This window comes from Hydra viridissima, unplaced genomic scaffold, assembly GCF_058129835.1.
Source record: "Hydra viridissima isolate aposymbiotic clone 2 unplaced genomic scaffold, HvirCarnegie_v1 scaffold_12, whole genome shotgun sequence".
Classification (NCBI taxonomy): Eukaryota; Metazoa; Cnidaria; class Hydrozoa; order Anthoathecata; family Hydridae; genus Hydra; species Hydra viridissima.
The window spans coordinates 12,099,282-12,118,962 of NW_028324311.1; the positions used below are offsets into that span (position 1 = coordinate 12,099,282).

Genomic DNA, 19,681 nt, shown 5'->3' on the forward strand with positions numbered 1-19,681 from the left:
CTTTTTTTCAAAATTTTTTATCAACAAAACCACTCATTTATCCAGTACCAGGCTTTTTTTTGATTGATAGAGTTTCTTTATATGGTCTTAGAACATCACCAACTATTTCCTGGAACTTTTAATTGTTTTGCAATAAGTCTTGCAGAAGACTGCAAATTTTCAAGATATTTATGCAAAATTTCTCGAAATTTCTTCTTTTGCTGACATTTTGTAACTGAATGCAACTAAAATGCATCAATCTATTTAAAATGTGCATGCTTTAGCAATTATTTAAATGTTAAAAAGCAGTGAAATAGTTAACTTTTTTATATTTACTTTTGCTATCAAAAGTGGCTGGATTTTTTCCGGACTATGCTTTATTGATAATAATTAAACATATTACAATTAATATTATCATTCTAGTAATAATACTTCTTGATTTTCACTGAGTTTTACAAAGATTTTAAAATTAGACAGGAAATTTAAGCATAACATTTGTAATATCATCAAAATAAGCCCATTAATAACCTACCTCAAGCATAATGTCTGCCATCTTTTCAGTAATGTATCATCATTGCAATCATTAATACATGACTAATAAAAAAACAAATTATGGAAAATAGCAAAAAATATTATTTATGGAAAACAAATAACAGAACCTTCACTATAAGAAATATTTCTGTAAATTAAAGAGATTCTAGGAACCAACCTCCAATACATCGAGCAAGACTTCTGTTATGCTTTCTAGAGCTGATAGAGGAAGTTCTAAATTGGATTTCTGGTTTTGTTTTGTATGAAACACTCTGTTTCGGTTCTTTCGCTCAGTTAAAAACGCTTTTATTGGAACTGACTTAACACTAGAAATACCTAGAAATAAATATTCTCAAATAAACACTAGAAATTAAATTAAAATTTATTCTCAAATCAAAAAATAAACCAGGACTTAGAAGAAATCAAAAGAAAATATATCAATAACTATAACTTAAAAAATAAAAATTCTATCAATGGCCAATGTATTAATACTATAAACAAAATAAACTTATGTTAATAATAAACAATTAACAACTTTATTTCAACAAAAAATTTAAAAAAAAAGAAACTTTTATTTTCTGTTTATTGATTTCACTTTTAAGTTTTGTATTTTACATACTTTTGTTTTTTGCTTCTACATTCATGCATTATCATATCAATTACATTTTACATAATCTAATATTTAGCTATTTTTCCCTTTACTGATTTATTGCATTTTGCATATTCACTAAATATCATTACATGAAAGAAATTGAGTAATAAAAGATTGCATTATAAGAGATTGCATTATAACTTTATGTAGAACATGTTGTAACAGTTATAGATGGAAAAAAAACTTCAGTTATAACCTGTCTCAAAAGCATCCTAAAAGTAATCATAAGTGTTTTATTTTTTTAAAAAAATCTGAATTCGACAAGCTTTAATAGGTAACATTGATAAATATTAAAAAAATCATTATAAAAAATTGATAATCATGAAGACAAATTTAAATGTACCAAACAGAAGATAGAATTTCTGTAAAGATAAATCTTCTAGCTTTGTTCGAATAAGAAGTTGCGTAGTGTCTAAAAGCAAAAATTTAGGCTTTTATCAAAAAAAAAAAAACAAAAAAAAAACATTAATTAGTGATCAATGATAGATAAGAGAAACTATTTAAAGACAATTTTTAAAAGACTATATAAAGACAAGTTTCAAGTTCCCAGCCATTTTCAAGTTTTTTAGTATTTCTTTTTCTTTTTTTTTTTCTTTAAAGCTATTTATAGAGATCTATGATTTACGAGATTTTTTAGGTAGATGAAGAATAAAATTTTACATATTTAACATAATTTTGCAAATTTAACTCATTAAAATTTTTTTGTGGATTACGAGATAATTGTGTTAACCATTGATATGCAACTCAAAAAATCCATTCTCTATCTCCTTTCAAAACATGTAACTTACTGCTAAGCTTCATATTGGAGCATGTAAGAATAGACTGAAGTGCATTAATGACTAAACCATGAATAGATGCACGAAGTGTAACTGGTCCTGTTGACACAAGCAAAATGACAACATGGAATATATCTGCCAGGTGAGTTGAAACTAAAAATTAATGGAAAAAAAAAGATTTTTTCATTACTCAAAGTTAAAAAAAAATCTCTGTAAAAACAAAAGTTAAAACTTAAGCTGCTTAAAAGATTTAAAACTGTTACCATCTAATGAATTATTGAAAGAGAGCATGAGTAGATATCTTGCCATGATAGCAATGTCATCCCACATTAAGTGACGCTCTAAACTATCTGTAGGCGAGACAGTGGTTCTTTCAATCACCTGTGATGATACAAAAAACAATTAAGAAGTAGAGTAATTAACAGAAAATTCTCACTAACTTTTTCAGAAATAAATTTTTACCATATGAAATCTTTCGAATATTTTCTTTGATACAAGTGGAACATTAGCAGATGCAAGAGTAACAGTTGTATCTGCCATAACCTCTGCCTTCTCAGACAGAAAACCACCAGCAGAACTGGTCTAAATAAAAACAAACAAAAAATTAACAACGAATTGATATTTTATAAACTATAAATACTTTAGAAAGAAACCTAAAGTTTTGAAATATTTAACACCACACAACTGTGCTGTTAAATATTAAAAACATGAGAAAAAACGTGTAGAAAACATATAGAGAAAAAACATATACATATATAGAAAAAATAAAAAACGAAAAAAATATTTTTAACATATTTTGCAAAGAAAACACACAACTGTGTTTTCTTTGCAAAACAAAATTACAGGAAATAAAAAAGTATAAACATTTAAAAAATATTCTCTTTAGGTGATTGTTATTATTTACTGTATACATTTTTACATATGCTTCATATGTTTTTATATTTTTTATATGTTCATATTCTTACAACTTTTTTAAAAGCACAATACTGCCTAATACTACATAGCATCATAAGTCAATTTCCATAGTGACAAATGACTTGTGAAAATTGTTTCATAAGGATAGAAAAAAATATTTATACTAGGACCTGAGTTAAGTGTGTGAAACAATATCCACAGGTTTATGAAACTTACAAAAATATTGTTATGCATAAAAAATCTGAAACTTTTAATGATTTTGAAAAACTCTCTCAAAACTTTTGCTTAGTTAAAGCAAAAGTTTTGAGAGAGTTTTTTATATACTATAAATATAAACTGCTTTATACAAGAAATGACAATTTTTTAAGAAGTTTAACATTCACGACAATGTTTAACTAGCACTCATAAAACATTCGCACAATCATCAAGCATTCACGATAGTGTTTAACTAGCACTCATAAAAGACGCACAATCATCAAACATTCACGACAGTGTTTAACTAGCACTCATAAAAGACGCACAATCATCAAACATTCACGACAAAGTTGCATCACTTACCTTTACAAACAATTCTATTACAACATCTAACAAATCTGGGATTTTACCAACATTTCCCCAAATTTGGGCTTGAATAAATGGGTAGTTCTAAAGAAATTTTTTAAAAACTTTATTCATTATGCAATAGAAGAACACTAAAAAAATAAAATTAAGCTCTTCTAACTGAAAAAAGATTGAAAATTTATCTTCTCATTTAAACTTTGTGCCTCTGATCCTTATGATAGCTGATTTTTATAAAAGTTACAACTTTTAAAGAAACCATGTTGGCATATTATAAAAGGATCAAAGCCTTTGAAAAAGTCAATCAAATGAACCAACCAAAGTTAATCTTGATTCATGCAAAAGCTATACTAAGTACAAATGAAACCACCCAACTTATCAATAAAACCATCAATACCTTTATTAAAAGTCTAAGAGATCAAAAATAAAACAAAACATCATTCAACACAAAACCCAAAAATAAAACCATCATAGCCATTATAAGAACTACATAAGCAAGTTATAACTACTTTATAAACAAGATATAATTTTGATTTATCAAGTTTTTCAAATACTTAGAAAACTAACTGGAATACCCAGTGCAATATTTTACAGCTATTAGATATAACACTTTACTGTAAGCACCTAAACATTGAGTCCTGGGTGGTCCAAACCTGGCCTAAAACCTTCCCTTGGAAAAATTAGACCTGTGTGCAAAATTTGGTAAAGATTGAATCAAAACCGTGGACTTGTATAAAGAACACACCCACATACACACATACACACAAATACTAGTCACAGTCTCCTGAAGTTAAAAAATTAAATGAAAATGATTAAGTAATGCTTGTAGCTCCAGAGATTAAGAAAGGTAAATTAATTAACTAGATAATATAACTGTATACAACTATTTTAATAAAGGTTTTACACTTATTTTATTTGTTACCTTTCGATTGGAGATAGTTAACTCAATGAGCTTTGAAATGATATCAACCATCTTCTCCTTCTTCGGATCTTTTTTAGATAAGTTGCTAAAACTTTGCATGTAAAAAAATTCTATATAAATATGATGCTACAATAACAATAAAAATGTTAATAAAAATAGCATGATTTATTGTTAATTAGAAGGCAACAATATTATTAACAATTGTTAACAATTACATTTTGTCTACTTTACAACTTTTTAAACAATTTTCAATGATAATATACAATAAATGTAACAATGATAATATACAATGCAGTAACAATTACTTTAATTCATTTTAAAATGGTTTTTGTTTTATATTATTTGTGCTGTAAAATTTTTTAAAAACAAAACAAAACAAATCTTCATTATTGTTAATGACATTGCAAAAACATGAAAAAAAAAAAATTTTTAAATCTTTTCAATAAAACCTTACTTTACTAAATTGGGAAGCCAAGGTGCCATGTAGTTTAAGCATAAGTTTCTTGATTCATCATCGCACTTAGAGAAGCAGTTGATGCATTCATCGAGAAACTAATCAGCCCAAATTAAGTTTAAAGACACAATAAAAAAAAAGGAAAAAAATGATTTGTAAAATTTGAAAAAAATGATCTGATAAATTAAAAACAAAAACTTAAAAAAAATAGTAAATAAACTTGGATAAATATTTTTATAGCCTTTTTATGTAAAAAATTATAATTGTTTATATTTTAACAACCTCTAAGGTGAGATTGGGTTCTCTCTCTGCAAGCTGAGCACTTATACTTGTAATAAAAAGAGTACAGTTTGAAGGTATACAAATACCTAAAGAGAATACAAGGCAATTATTTTATAATCCAGTATTTTAATAGATATTCAAATAAAAGAGTTTCCTTTTATCACTAACCCTTTGCCTCAAGTAAACGTTCATTGACTTGCAAATTAAAAGTTTGTGTAAGTGAACAAAGTAAATTATATGCAGCCAAACGAAGACTAGGATCTTGATTGCCCAAGTTAACAAGAGACTAAACATGAAAAAAATAAATGATATTTGTAATGCCAATAACTATAATTATCTTATATTTTTTGAAATGCTTTTTGTTTTTTAAGTGATAATATAATATTGATAAAAATAAAAAAGAATCATAAAAAGGTCAAGACAGAAAAATAAAAAAAAGGAAACAGCTTACCATGTTTAACAAAGTTCCTGGCACATCTTTTGGTCTTATTTTCTTTGTAACCATTTTTGTGTTTTTATCCTAAAAAAGAAATTTATATTTTTTAGACAGAAGAACTAAACAAAAAATATTTATAAAAGAAATCTGTTTAAAATCTGTTAATTTTTTTATGAAAACAAAAAACTTTACAAGTCACCTAAAACTAATTTTGTTGAAGATAAAAAACTCATAAAACTCACATAATTTTCATAAAATATCTAGAACTGCTTTTATCTTTCAATTTAAAATTGAGTTTTTTCTTGTAACTTAAAGACATTGCTGAATAAAGATCAAAAAAAAGATATAGAAATATTGCAATCAATAACTTTACTGGTCTGATAAAAAAATGCTACATGTTAATATTTTTACGTATGATGTAAGGCACTAATAAAAGTGTATAATTCAAATAGAAACCATACTGGCTGAGATAGTTTCCATCTTGAATGAATGTGGTTAATATAGCTTGCAATTTCTGCTGCTTGTGCAGTATGAAAATTTAAAACTCCAGTTCGAGAAGAAAACTCTAATGACAACACTTCTTCATGGCTGCTTGCCTGTAATATATTTGATTATTAGAGATAAAAAAATTAATCAAAAACTAATTTTAATGACAATTTTTACAATAAATGTCAGCAACACAATAAATGAGTAAACACTTATCGTGATCACCTTTTCAATTTCAGATGCATAAAACACATCATTAATATAAACTGAAAATCCAAGAACTTTAACTTTATCTGGAGATTGAAGCTGCACAGATGATGGATTAACCTAAACAGAGAAAATAAATTTTACAGCAAAATTTTTTGGAATTTCTTTTTTACCTTAGTAAAAATGACTTATAAAAGGTAAACATCCCTTTATTAAACTGACCTTGAGAATAACTGATCCTTTCAATGTGATTTTGAGCACAGAATATCGCTAAAGTACAAATTTGAAATTTAAAATTCAAACCATTTAAAGAAAATAAATGAAGCCACACGGGTTGTAGTAGCCAAATATAATTTACTATAAAACCATAAAAGAAACTTAAATGTTATAAAAAATTTTAAAAGTAAATTACATGTTTTGTATTTAAGAAAGAATTTTTTTTGTAACTACTTAGGTATAATATAAAATTTTTTAAAAAAACATTACCTTTTTTAAGAAAAATGTAATCTAGATAAGCAAAATATTTTTAGCACAACATGAAAGTTACTACAAAAACATTCCAATAAGTAAGCAAAACCTTGACATCATTCTCCAGAGACAAAGTTGAAGCAGGTAGTTTTACATGCTCTATGTATTCATACAACTTGGCTAGTTTGTCAATGATAATAATCTTTTGATTATTCTAAAGCCAAAGGAATATCATCAAAAAAAATATGTAAAGTTTTGTATTTTACTAATTACTACAACTATATTATATTACAGCTTTAATTACATTATCATCATTTCAAATTTAATTAGATTTTAATTTAGTGTATTTAAAAAGAGGAACTTCTCATCCAGCCATTTTTGTTAATTTTTTTCTTATTCTTTCTCTTTTAATTTATAAAAACTTCTTCACTCAAGAGTGCTCAATAGCTTATTAGCTATTTTTATTTGTTATTTCCAGTGTGGTGCATTGAAGAAAAAATAGAAAACCATCCATTAAATGGAGCATCATCAAGTTATGTCGGTTTTACCAACCAACCAAAAGAAGATACGCTTTATGTTTAAATGAAAAAACAGATATTGCCACCAATAGGGACACAAATTCGTAAAATAAAAACACAAGGGCTAGTAAAAAAATGTAGACAAATGAACAAGTACATGCTTGCATCATTTAACAGCCAAACACAACAGCCAAAATGAGAAACAACAAAACACAAACAAACCGTTAAAAATTTTGTAAAACCAAAACATAAAAAGAAATAAGAACAAAAAAAAACAAAAAATAAAACAATTTTAATTCAACCTTCAGTGGCCTCATAATTCGTTCGTGTAACTCCATGTACTGCTTAAGAGAGTGATTAATGTTGTAAACATAAATAGCTTGTAAACTTGTTAATTGATTTTCAGGAATAATGGTGAAAGCTTTTGCCAATGTATCAATCTAAATATTAATCACATTTTAAAAAACAAATACAAGTATAACAATCTTATCTTGAAGGAGAAATCACTAATTTCATAAGTATTTCTTACTTTAAACCTGTTGACAGGTGAAGTATGAGAGAAGTCAACCACCAGCTCCCAACCTTCTCCATGTATAGGTTGCAATGTCAATAAAATATGATAAAGAAAAACCTCATCACTTATCATATCATTCCTGAAAGTGAGCAAAATAAAGATCAGGCATACAGCAGATAAGTTTTTTTTAATTCCAAAAATATATCCTGTAAAAAAAAAGCAACCAGCATTAAAACTTGTAAAGTAAAAAAGAAAATAAATCTTTTATTTAAAAACATACATGTATCTCCTAGCGATGTAATAAAATACAAGGCGACCAGCTTTGGACCTTCCGTCACCATAGAAAAGTTGATTTGATTGAATGTACTCTAGCTCATCTTTATTTTGACCTTCATGCCTCGCCATAAAATCTTCAAAACACCAAGCGACACTTTCTTTTCTGTCTCGAATGATACTATAAACATGTAAAAGAAATATAAATTTATGAATATCTCAAATAATCAAAAGTGACCTATGCATGTTCTTTACATTCCATATTTTACTTGCTAAATCAACCTTCTAATAAGTTTTAACAATACTTATTATTTAATAAGCCTTCAATACATTTACAAAGTTGATAGAATTGATGAAACCTTATATGAGAAAATAAGATGCATAAATCTAAAAAAAAAAATTAAAATAGAAAAATTACCGCTGAGTAAGTTTTACAGGTTGATTTTCTGGGGGACCAAGATGAGCAAGCAACGTCATGAGCTTTTCATAAGGATCACGAGAAGCAGCGCCCCTTTAAAAAAGAATTCCTATTTTTTAGTAAAACAAAATTGATTTTTAAAATTTATTTTTCATACTTTTCTAAGTACTTATATTATATATATATATTTAAAATGTACACAAAACCTATAGTAACAAAAATTAATCATGTTTCCATGGATTTTGTAATGGACAGACAGTCCAAGGTCCTAGCAAACCCAGACAGTAAAAGCTTAATCATAAATGCTTTTAGTTCTTTGTAACAAATAACTGAGCTACCTTTTTGAAAATGATATACAACATCTTTGCAGCTTTTTAAAGTTTTTTGTTAATAGGTAATTATTAAAGCTGGGTGAACAAATATAATTCAGCTATTTATACAATGATAACATGTATAATGATAACATAAAGAAGTTCTTAAAACATGTATGTAATTTATCATGAAACCATGATGTTGCATAAAAATTGACTATAACTTTTATAACACATTGCAAAGGATGGATGACTTAAGAGGAAAGATGATCTAAGCAAGTATGATGAGTAACACTCAGGAGGGTGGATCTAAAAAGGTTAAAACTTATTCTGAAAGATGGCTTTATTAAACAATTTAGTAATTTTGTAAGCTCATACTGATTAATAGTATAGAAATATAAAATTGCTGAATCACTCTGATTTTGGGTCACCTTAAGATGATAGGAAAAGGTTTTATAACTCACTGAAATATTTTTGATTCTCAAACTGTGTAGTTTACTTTTTATACCTAGAACTATTCTGGTTTTTATAAAACAAATTAATCTTATAAAGAATACTTGAAATAAATGCTCTTATCAAATAATTCAAAAAAGGAAGAAAAAAAACTCACCTAAACATAACTAAATATCTGGCCATTTTCTCTTGGGCAAACCAAAGTAATTTATGTAGAGTTAAAACATTGCTATCGCTAGCAAGTGTTAAAATTACTCGCATTTCTCCCTTTTCTTCAGTTTCTGGTTTCACAGCTATCTCTCTAAAAAAACTAAAGGGAAAAAAACGGAGATACTTATTTTGGATTTCAAAATTTCACCATAAAAATAAATGCAGTAAACAAAACAAACAAACATACCTGTGCAGTCTGTAAAAACTATTTTCTAAGAACCCATTGAAGATTTCCATGTGGGCTTCTTTAGTAAAATACAAATGATTTGCAAGATTTTGAAGGATCTAAAATAATGGTAAGCCTGACTTGTGATTTCATACCCTTTAAAGCTTTTAGCTAAAACAAAAAGTTAACTGGGAAATTTTATAGAATATAAAATAAAATAAGCATTAAGGTTTTATTCAACAACTCTTGTCATGTCATAAGATGTCATAAGGTTTCATATGATGAGTATTAAAAAAAAAATAAAGCATTAATAAAAGTTTTAGGAAAATAGACAGATTATACAACTTGCTGGTTATGAAAACAATTCTTCTATATATCAAACAAAATTATAAAAAAGTGATTTTTAAAATTGTCAAATTTAATGTTTTCACAGATATCATTACAAGCATTTAACAATTTAAAAAAATTACTGCTAAATGCTGTTGAAAATTTTTTTATAAAAGTTGAAGAAAAGATTTTAAAGCAAATAAAAACTTTTTTTAATGAAGATTCGGACAATCAAATTCATGCAAAAAAAAATAAATAAAGCAGACATCAAGAAAAAAAAGAAATGAAAAACAGACATTGAAGAGCCTCTTGTTCAGGATTACACTTTTTAAAAAGTTTAAAAATAAAAAAGAACAAATTAAAAGAAAATTTGAAAAGATTAAAGAATGCAAGAAAAATGTTTTTTTCTGATTGAAAACTACTAAGTTTTAAAATATGTGGAAATAATCTTTCAATAAATTAAGGTTAACATCTGAATGGTTTTAATTTTACACAGAGGACACTGATTTATTGCCATGAGCAGGATAATGATAGGGAACATAATGAAGGTAATTAAAATATAATTCTATAAACTACAAAAAAAAGTTAATAGAAAAATTAACTTAAAAAAAACAATTAATTGTACTTTTGATAACAGCATCAATCCTCGTCGGACAGGTCTAGGTATAGCATCATTAATAATACCATGTGTATCAGGAGAAACTACATCAAAGAAGTTTTAATCAATTTAAAAGTTTTACTTTGGTCTTAAAAAGAAAGGAAAACTCTAAAATAATATTATTCTATTTGATAGTACAACACATAATAAAAGTCTTTCATCAAAATTGTAACCAACAGCAATATACAAATCACTAACCAATAGCAGGGTTGATAAAGCGAAGGAATACAGCACTAGCTACTGCATCATAGGCAGATGAAGGAAATCTTGTTTGAACAGCCTAAGTATAAGAAATCTATTTACATAATGAAAAAAAAACAACTTGTTTTTTAGCTTAAAACCTTAGCTCTCAACTAAATAATTAAGTCACCTTATTCAGGCAATAACATAGACTTCTCAACTGTACTGGAAACCTAAAAGCATTAATTATTTCAAATATATAAATGTATCAATATCAAAATATCAGTATTAAATATTTACTTTTTATGAGGCTTCCAAACAAGTTAAACCAAAAACAAATCATGCAAAATTATAAACATTTTTAAGCTTTTATATGACTGTAAAATTATCAAAATGTTATGCTTGGTGTTATAAATGGTGCTATAAATGGTTTTGCAAAAAACTTGTTGCAGCGGTCAAACATACATCTAGAGTTAACCCCCACCCCCGGCCTTTTTTTCTTCTATATAGCACTTCTGTAATAAGTAATAAAAGTATCATTTACTGCTGCTTCTTTTAAAAATTTCAAAAAGTTTTGAAAAAAAAAATTAAACAAATTTAATTTCTGTTAGTTTTCAAATTTGATTCATTTAAAGAATGTGTTGCACACTATTAAGGTATTTATTAAAACAGGATCATTATTCATTATTTAACTAAAGCTTTAAATAATATTAACATGTTTAACAATGCTAAATGGAGATAGATCCAGTCAACTCGAACAAATTGAAAGCCAAATTTCCTATAACTCACTGATCCTTAAGCTCTCTAACTTTATCCATAAAGCTGTTTGCCAGCTCAATAACACTCTGTGTATTGTCACCAATATTTTCACCATTTTCTAATCTAAAAATATAAATGTTTTTAAAAAACAATTTCAAATAGTTCAAATGCACCTGCCTAATCTTGCATTAAGCCATTCTTTATACTTTACCTTGCACTGTCTACTTCGTACGATTTTCCATCATTATGTTTAACCATCTCTGTTACAAGTGGTCCCAATAAAAGTTGAAGAAAATGACTTCCATAAATTTTAAAAGAATATGACATGACTTTACTAGCAATTGTATTCCCTCGAAATAATGTCTGTTGAGTTTCAGTCTTTTCAACCTCAGAAAAAAAAAATTTATTAAAGATAACAAACAAACTAACTTTTGTATTAAAAGAGATTTGTTTTAGTGAAGGATTTTAAAATGCAAATTACTCCAGTTTAGTACAAATGAATACCTCATCTTTGAATAGATTTATTAGGAGTACATCCAATAAACCTTTCATATCAAACAGATTAACCAACACCCTTGCTACTTCATCCTAAAAAAGTCACCAAAGTACTTTATTTCTTTTTGATTAAAACTTTTGTTTTAAGTAAAAACATCACAAGACTATTTTTGCTGAAAACCTATTTTAAAGGAAGAAAGTATAAGTAACTCTATTTTACAATACTGTGAAAATCTATTTCCTTTAATTAGGAAAAATTTATAAAACTTTCTTTATAATTAATTTTTTTTAAAGATAAAACAAAACCTTTATACTTAATATATTTAAATTATTTGACTTATTTTTTAGGGGTAAAAAACCTCAGCCTAAAATGGGGAGTAGAAAGCCCAAGAAAAAAATAAAGTTATGAATATAAAGTGTTATCTAACATACTGATATGCACAACAGAAAAAGAAGCAATGGTTGGCTTAAATCTTAAAACTAGGAAAATATTAAGAGTTATTTTAACAATAAAAAAATACAAACCATGTCATCAATAGTCACAGAATTGCAAAGGGCCATAACAATTGGAATATCATTGTCTCCATTATTAGTTACCAACTGAATAATCCTTTCAAAACGGTCTTCTAAAACAGTCTCAGCAAGATTTTCAAACTCTGTACCCTAAACACATATCACAAATTTTATGAAACATATTCACATAACTTTCTATGGGGCTACATTTATCAGATTATTAAGTAACACAGAATTTAACATATCAATATTCATCTATGAATTAAAAAATGATTAAGTTAGTTTCATTATTAACTTTGTTTTGTCTGAGGTTGTCACACATTAACTGTACCATTATTTTTCAAAAAATTTCATACAGACTGTCAGTCTTCAAAACTACTATGTTATTATCAGAAAATACATACTTGCTTAAGAATATCTGTTAAGACTTCAAGAAATGTAGCTCTCGTTTGAGGATCCTCGTGATACCCAAGACTTATAGCATGCATAAGACCACTATCAATATTTGCACTCAGCATGTTCGACATGGCCTGTACTGTGCTAGTGCGTAGATTAACAAAATGTGGGGCAAGTATACCTTTCCGCTTGTCTTGGCAGTTTTCAGGTGTATCATAACAATTGTTCAGTATATTCATGAACAAGGTGAAGTGTCTAAACAACCATAAAAAACATTAAAGAAACAATAATTATTAAAATATGTATATGTATATATATATATATATATATATATATATATATATATATATATATATATATATATATATATATATATATATATAAATTAAAACTTAATTGCTTGCTTCAGGAAAAGATTTGATTTAGCTTCTGTGATGTCATTTTCTATATTTTCAGGTTGCAATGGTAACCCTTTTAAGAGCACTGCTACAGCTCTCATAGCTGCTTCATCAAGACCACTATAAAAAAAAAAAAGCAAAACAAAATTGATCTGTCATAAACTTTTAATACATATGCAGAAACAGAATATAAAGATAGATAATTATTATTTCTCCAAATCTAAACCTTTTACCATGATATTGCATGTATTTCTTGTGACATTTTCTGTGACTCATCAGACGCATAAAGCACCCAATTAGTAAGGTCTTCTACTAAACGATTTCTAAATTTCATTTCTTGGTGAAAAGACAAATCGCCCCTTCGAAGCATTATCTATTTAAAAGAAAGTAACTTAAAAAACTTTAAAACCATTTTTAAACTTTAAAGATATATTGAAACAACAACAACACTAGCACTTCCAGAAATTGTCTTTTTTATAACTATTTTGTAACTAACTTGGTTGGAGTAACTATTTTGATTACAAGTCAAAAGGAACAACTTCATTTATAAATTCTTTTTCTTATTCAAGGCCAAAACCATAAAGATTATGAATTTATTAAATAAATATATCTATTACAATTAGACTATTTTTTTAAATTATACTATAATATAGGAACTAATAGGAAAATAATAGGATATAATAGGAACTGAGAAACTTGATGAAAAAATGCATGAGAAGATCATGAATGTGTACTAAAATACTTCTGATTAAAACATTGTGCTTTCTTTAACTGATAATTATTTTATTTTTAGGAAATTTGTTTTGTTAAAATTCCTTATTTCATAAAAAAACTTGTATGAATTCGACAACCTTTTACAACTTTCATAATATAACAATTTATTATATATTTCTTATCTGACATACTGCCCTAAAACCTAACATTTAAATAAAAAAGACTTACATTTTCAACAAGTTGACACATTTTTGTTTTAATGACTAACGATTGCACGCTTATAACTAAAGATCGAATATACCTAAAATTGGACAGAAGTAATAACAATGTTAAAAAATCAACACTTTCATTAACTAATTTATCACCATTAATAATTTAATTATTTTATTATCATAAATATCTCATAAATTAAGTGTTGAGTCTGAACTTAACTCCAAAAATGAATTGGTTTCTTTTGAAACATAATCAAGCATTTTTTTAAATATACTAATTATTAAGTTAACAAAAAATAATTTTATTTTTATTTTATTTTGCTTTTACTCACTTCAATAATGCATTAATGATCTCTTCAACAGGTAGAGCTGGCAACACACCAGCCACACTATCTGATTTATTTTCTAGGATGGTGCGGATTATATAAATGAGGTTTTCTGAATATATATTATTATATGGGTTCATGTTAACCTAAAACAAAAAAAGTAAAAGAAAACATTAAAATTGATTTTTTCATGTTTAATAAAAAGTTAAATTTGATGGCTTAAAATTTCCTATACTTAAATTTGCTTTCAAATATGGAAAAAGTTTACCTGTCCATTGGGATCAAAAAAACAAGCCATTGTAGCTTTACAAAGACAAAAAAAAGAGGGGTAAAGAGAAACACTTAAATCTGAGCCCAGCGCTTCTCTCACAGCACTACGAATTTGAAGTGAAGTGTGTTCATTTTCACAGACGAGCAAAGTCAGCATTTCACTAATAAACCTAGTGTTTCAAAAAAAAAAAAATCAAAAAAGAAATTATTAAATTTGTATAAGCATTGACTGATTACTTGAGATTTAAGATTTCATTTGATCAACCCTAAACACTTTTTATCATCTTTCTGAGAAATGTTCACTTGCCTGTTAATTTGATTATCTTCCAAACCTTTTGAAGACTGAGAAAAGAAGTTAAGATCTTTTTCTCTAAACACAAAAAAACTCAACACTTAACAAGCACACTTAACATCCCACTGTTACTAAGAATGATTGTTAAAATTTTACCTAATTAAATTATGCTTGTAGTAAAGCATTAAGATATATCATCATTATTACTGAGTTTTATTTTGTTAATAAAATCATGAAATTCCTTACTGCATTTTTAATAGTGAAAAATTGTAAAATAACTTATGTAAAGTAATTATAAGATAATTTATGTAAAAGAATATAAAACTTAAAAAACAAATCTAAATAAAAAGTATTGAAAATATACTTTGATACGCAAATTCCTCCAAATGAACACAAGTAACCGGTCATCTTGCACCATTCAGAGAGACAACCCTTAAATAAATTAAAAGTGTTCACAGACCATTGAAAGAATATTTTTCATATTGTACCTTCTAAAATATTGCAACACCAAGGCAGTAGTAGATGTAAAAAGTTGCATTAAGTGTCTGCTTTGCTTTAGTTCCACAAAAATACTAAACCTTTTTAAAAATATGATTGTTACATAAATTTATGTGGTATAATACTAAAAATTGCTAAAAATAAATAAATTGTTAATGAACTTAGAAAAGCTAATTTTTTTGTTCAATTTCTCTTTCTTTTTTTTTTTTGTTTGTTTGCTTGTTTGCTTTGTTTTGTCATAAAATATTAGACTGGAAAAGTATTAGACTGGCAATAAAACTATCAAAACCTCTAAAGCTTCATCTGGAGTCGATGTAATAATACTAGGTAAGGGTTTCTGTTTAACTGGAGATTCTGGAGGCATTCCACCTGCATTAAAACCAGTCAATTCTTCTCGTGGGTAGTTGGTCAAAGCGTTTGTCAATTTTTGCCAGCGTGCAAGAGTTAATTTCCAAGCCTATAATGTAAAATACTTACGGAGCTACTTAATAAAAAATACAAAACACAACTTTTATTTGCTATTAAATATATTTTCTATAAATATTAAAATATGGAAAATATATAAATTATTGAAAGTATCTTTTTAATAGTTTAGGAAGACCAAAACAAAACTTTGAATATTTTTAAAAGTTTAAACTATTTATTTTTAAAAGTTTAAACAATTCATTCTTTATTAAAATTATGACCTTTAAATTTCCTTCAGTTTGAACATTAACATCACGTAGGACTGATAGAATTCTTTTGTGAAGAGCTGTACGACCTAAAAATTAATTTGATAATCAGTTAAAAATTAATTTAACTGCATTTTTTAAAATTGCCTTAAGTATCAAAATATATCCACTAAGGATATAATTTTGATATTAACTCTGATGATTTGGCAATAATTAATTTTTATCCATCAACTAAAAAGAATCTAATCAAGAAACAACTTTTTCCATTAATTCTGAACTGAGTTTAATTTAAAAAGCAGTTACTCTATAAGATTGATTTGCCCATTCTCTGTTCTTTACAGAGTGTAAAAATTCAAGAATCTTAAAAAATGTTATTTTCTAAAACATGATATTAAATTTTTATAGAAAACATGTTATGATTCTTGAATTTATTTTGAAAAAACTATCTCTCTGACTTTATTACTAAACTTGTAGTTAACAGTAGTGAATGGTGTCAGATGTGTAGGACTAACCTGTCTCTCTGACTTCGTTGCTAAACTTGTAATAAACAGTAGTTAACGGCGTCGGATGTATAGGACTAGGCCGATCTAATGATAACAGTATAGCTTCCTCAAACAACAAGCCAAAACATTTCATAGCAAGCAAAACCTTCTCAGTGTTGGTACTCCAAAGGCACATTAAGAACATCATCTATTTTAAAGGTGAATAAATAGATTTGAATTGTGTTTCACTTTATAAATTATAAATACTTTCATGTTTTCATAAATAATAATAAAATATTAAAACCTCTAAAAAATAGTTTGTAATTGTCATTTTAAAATAAAATACCTCTAACTTTGAAAGAGCTTCAGAGCAAATAGAATTGTGAGAGCCCACCAATGAGTTTGTTTTGTTTGCATCTATGAACTGAATTCTACATTTAAGGATCTTTTGGAGCCACCTCATTGCTCTCAACTGGTTAGGAACTTTCTCTGTTAAAAGGCGATCAGCTACATTGTAAACAATCTGAGAACTATAAAACATAAATTGCATGAAAATTTTTTTTTTTTAAATTTTAATCAAATTAAAAGCAATTATCAATTGTTATTACCTACAACTTTAAAGTTACCTTATTTCCCAGAAAGTTGCCATCGGAGCTTCTGGGTTCCATAGTTCAATGTTTTCCGGAGAATGTAAACTAAGTAGGGTCTAAAGAGAACAAAAATGAAAATAAAAAACCAATTATAAACTTAAAAATAGAATAAAATCGTGTAATAAAAGCAGTTTTTTAAATCTTTTTTAATAATTTGAGAGAAATCCAAAGAATTTATCATTCAAAAATTTATTTTTGTTGTTTCTCAATTTATACAAGTAAAAGCAAATTAACTATACAAAGATAAAAAAAAAAAAAAAAAAAAAAAAATAATAATTCTTTTGTAAATTTTTTTTTTTAGTTTAACTTGGCTTAACTTTAATTTGGTTTAACAAGCACCAGATATCTGCTTTTCAAGTTACAAACTTGCCAGATACTAAATTTAAAAAATAACTTCTGATAAGTCATAACTTTTAACTACCTCAGAAACTTGTAAAGCCAATTTAGGTGTCCTTGCAAACATCATCATTATAACAAGACCATTCATAATTTGCATTGAACTAGCTTGTATCTCAGCTGCACATTTGTCTGGGTTCTAAAAAAAATAAACAAAATTTAAATACTTAAAAATTTACTTTTGTTGTTTCTTTATTTATACAAGTAAATTCTTTTTCTACAGTTTACTAAAAATCTTAAACCAATTGGCAATAGCAGAAGACTTACACTTAGAGCAATTTGCGGGTCAATATGGAATAACTTAACCAGCCATAACAGCAGCTCAGTATCATTCTCAAATGGAGCAGTTGAATCATCTTTTTTTTTTGTCACATTTAGGCTGCTTACCTTGCTCAACTTAAAATAAACAAAAAATTACACTTAGAAAAAAAAATTAAATGCCCTAAAAACAAATAGAGCAAAATCAGGTTTCATAAAATTTTTAAACAACTTACTGTATTACGATTTGAACCTGATCTTGGTAAATGCACATCATATGAAGTTATTCTCCGTACACATTGCTAACAATGGAAAGTTTTATATTTAAACAAGCAAAGAATGGAACTCAGATATTGCTTTTACTGAGTTTTAACATGAAAAAATTTAACTCTTATCTAGAAACAAGACTATTAAATAACTTTTTAAAAAAAAAACTGAAAAACTAGAAAACAAAATAGTTTACTTCAAACATATTTCTAATTTGAGCAGACCGATTGTACAACACTTCTACAGAGGGCCACCAAGTTAAGCGCGTCTAGAAGTTAAATTAACATTATTATACAAAAACTTAGCAACAACCAATTACATTTATTAAAATGATCAATTATGCTAGTTATGACTATCATATATAATATAACTTTGATGACAACTTTAAATTCAGTTAAATGAAAAATGTTAAAACAATTTCATCTAAAATCATTTTTAAAAAAACACACCTCTTCAACTATCTGATAAATTCCTTTAGCTAAAGCCAACTGAAATATTGGATTAGAGTCAGGTTGGAAGCATATTTCAAAGTGCTGATTATTGCGATGATTAATACGAAAGCTTGCAACAAACAAATCTACCATAAGCTGGTATATGTTCAAACCGGTTGTACTTACAAATAATTTATCAGGATTAAAAAGCGTTGTCTAAAAAATTAGAAAAACTTTTTTTAACTTTTAATGTGATTTTAAATTAGAAAGTTAAGATCAAAGTCTTGCTACCTTAATAAAATCCAATCCTGACACCAACTACCCACCTCCCAGCAACACCCCACCTCGATATCAACACCCCAGCTTCCATATCAAACTCAGCCTATCATTGTGCAAGCACTTAAGTGCTTTTCTTAGAAAAATTTAGTAATTAAGAAATTATTAATAAACAGTTTATTTTATACTTAACTAAAACTTTAATGGAAAATGACTTCATAATAATCATTTTTTTAAAAAATAATTATGTAGATAACATGGACAACGTTAAACAACTAATGTGAACACAGCAAGAGGTTTCTTAACAAAAAGCTTTAGAAAAAAAACATCTCTTTTACAATTTAAAAAATGAATTTGTTTTTTAGGACAATTGTTAAACCATATTTTCAGCTTCATGAACAAAAGTTTCTACAGTAAATATCTCTTTTTATCTATAAACCTCCGAAATGGGAAGATTTCTTATAAAGATAATCCTTTACGGCCTATCATTTTCAAGTAAATAAATAGTCACACTAATTGTTGCATTAGCAAATTACATGTCCCATGATACTAAATTTGGTTATAATTGATAAGGCTATTGTGCAATCTGTGAAATATTTGTGAAACACTTTTTAGGCAGAAGAGAGAAATTCTAATTATAAGCAAACAAGTAGTAAACAATTTTCTTAAAGAATTAAAACAAA

General features: G+C 26.7%; 1 protein-coding gene across 1 annotated transcript in view; it reads right to left on the reverse strand.

The window, feature by feature from the left end:
- Nucleotides 1-19,681, reverse strand: part of LOC145193868 (neurofibromin-like) — a 38,617-nt gene that overhangs the window by 11,080 nt on the left and 7,856 nt on the right. Inside the window, exons 12-58 of the mRNA XM_090068139.1 lie at nucleotides 18,741-18,938; nucleotides 18,488-18,559; nucleotides 18,261-18,326; nucleotides 18,034-18,162; nucleotides 17,792-17,905; nucleotides 17,347-17,426; nucleotides 17,067-17,250; nucleotides 16,751-16,928; nucleotides 16,254-16,327; nucleotides 15,857-16,024; nucleotides 15,434-15,501; nucleotides 15,085-15,147; nucleotides 14,776-14,947; nucleotides 14,514-14,653; nucleotides 14,198-14,270; nucleotides 13,489-13,628; nucleotides 13,262-13,375; nucleotides 12,866-13,112; nucleotides 12,474-12,611; nucleotides 11,958-12,041; nucleotides 11,665-11,840; nucleotides 11,484-11,576; nucleotides 10,885-10,927; nucleotides 10,713-10,794; nucleotides 10,482-10,558; nucleotides 9,551-9,648; nucleotides 9,311-9,463; nucleotides 8,390-8,482; nucleotides 7,979-8,152; nucleotides 7,714-7,837; nucleotides 7,487-7,624; nucleotides 6,776-6,880; nucleotides 6,421-6,468; nucleotides 6,217-6,318; nucleotides 5,967-6,101; nucleotides 5,521-5,589; nucleotides 5,238-5,355; nucleotides 5,070-5,155; nucleotides 4,788-4,885; nucleotides 4,334-4,424; nucleotides 3,412-3,498; nucleotides 2,401-2,520; nucleotides 2,202-2,319; nucleotides 1,951-2,091; nucleotides 1,506-1,574; nucleotides 689-846; nucleotides 512-573 (exon numbers count right to left, since the gene is read on the reverse strand). Of these exons, the coding sequence (XP_089924265.1) occupies nucleotides 512-573; nucleotides 689-846; nucleotides 1,506-1,574; nucleotides 1,951-2,091; nucleotides 2,202-2,319; nucleotides 2,401-2,520; nucleotides 3,412-3,498; nucleotides 4,334-4,424; nucleotides 4,788-4,885; nucleotides 5,070-5,155; nucleotides 5,238-5,355; nucleotides 5,521-5,589; nucleotides 5,967-6,101; nucleotides 6,217-6,318; nucleotides 6,421-6,468; nucleotides 6,776-6,880; nucleotides 7,487-7,624; nucleotides 7,714-7,837; nucleotides 7,979-8,152; nucleotides 8,390-8,482; nucleotides 9,311-9,463; nucleotides 9,551-9,648; nucleotides 10,482-10,558; nucleotides 10,713-10,794; nucleotides 10,885-10,927; nucleotides 11,484-11,576; nucleotides 11,665-11,840; nucleotides 11,958-12,041; nucleotides 12,474-12,611; nucleotides 12,866-13,112; nucleotides 13,262-13,375; nucleotides 13,489-13,628; nucleotides 14,198-14,270; nucleotides 14,514-14,653; nucleotides 14,776-14,947; nucleotides 15,085-15,147; nucleotides 15,434-15,501; nucleotides 15,857-16,024; nucleotides 16,254-16,327; nucleotides 16,751-16,928; nucleotides 17,067-17,250; nucleotides 17,347-17,426; nucleotides 17,792-17,905; nucleotides 18,034-18,162; nucleotides 18,261-18,326; nucleotides 18,488-18,559; nucleotides 18,741-18,938 (5,360 nt within the window). The remainder of the gene's footprint in view (nucleotides 1-511; nucleotides 574-688; nucleotides 847-1,505; nucleotides 1,575-1,950; nucleotides 2,092-2,201; nucleotides 2,320-2,400; nucleotides 2,521-3,411; nucleotides 3,499-4,333; nucleotides 4,425-4,787; nucleotides 4,886-5,069; nucleotides 5,156-5,237; nucleotides 5,356-5,520; nucleotides 5,590-5,966; nucleotides 6,102-6,216; nucleotides 6,319-6,420; nucleotides 6,469-6,775; nucleotides 6,881-7,486; nucleotides 7,625-7,713; nucleotides 7,838-7,978; nucleotides 8,153-8,389; nucleotides 8,483-9,310; nucleotides 9,464-9,550; nucleotides 9,649-10,481; nucleotides 10,559-10,712; nucleotides 10,795-10,884; nucleotides 10,928-11,483; nucleotides 11,577-11,664; nucleotides 11,841-11,957; nucleotides 12,042-12,473; nucleotides 12,612-12,865; nucleotides 13,113-13,261; nucleotides 13,376-13,488; nucleotides 13,629-14,197; nucleotides 14,271-14,513; nucleotides 14,654-14,775; nucleotides 14,948-15,084; nucleotides 15,148-15,433; nucleotides 15,502-15,856; nucleotides 16,025-16,253; nucleotides 16,328-16,750; nucleotides 16,929-17,066; nucleotides 17,251-17,346; nucleotides 17,427-17,791; nucleotides 17,906-18,033; nucleotides 18,163-18,260; nucleotides 18,327-18,487; nucleotides 18,560-18,740; nucleotides 18,939-19,681) is intronic.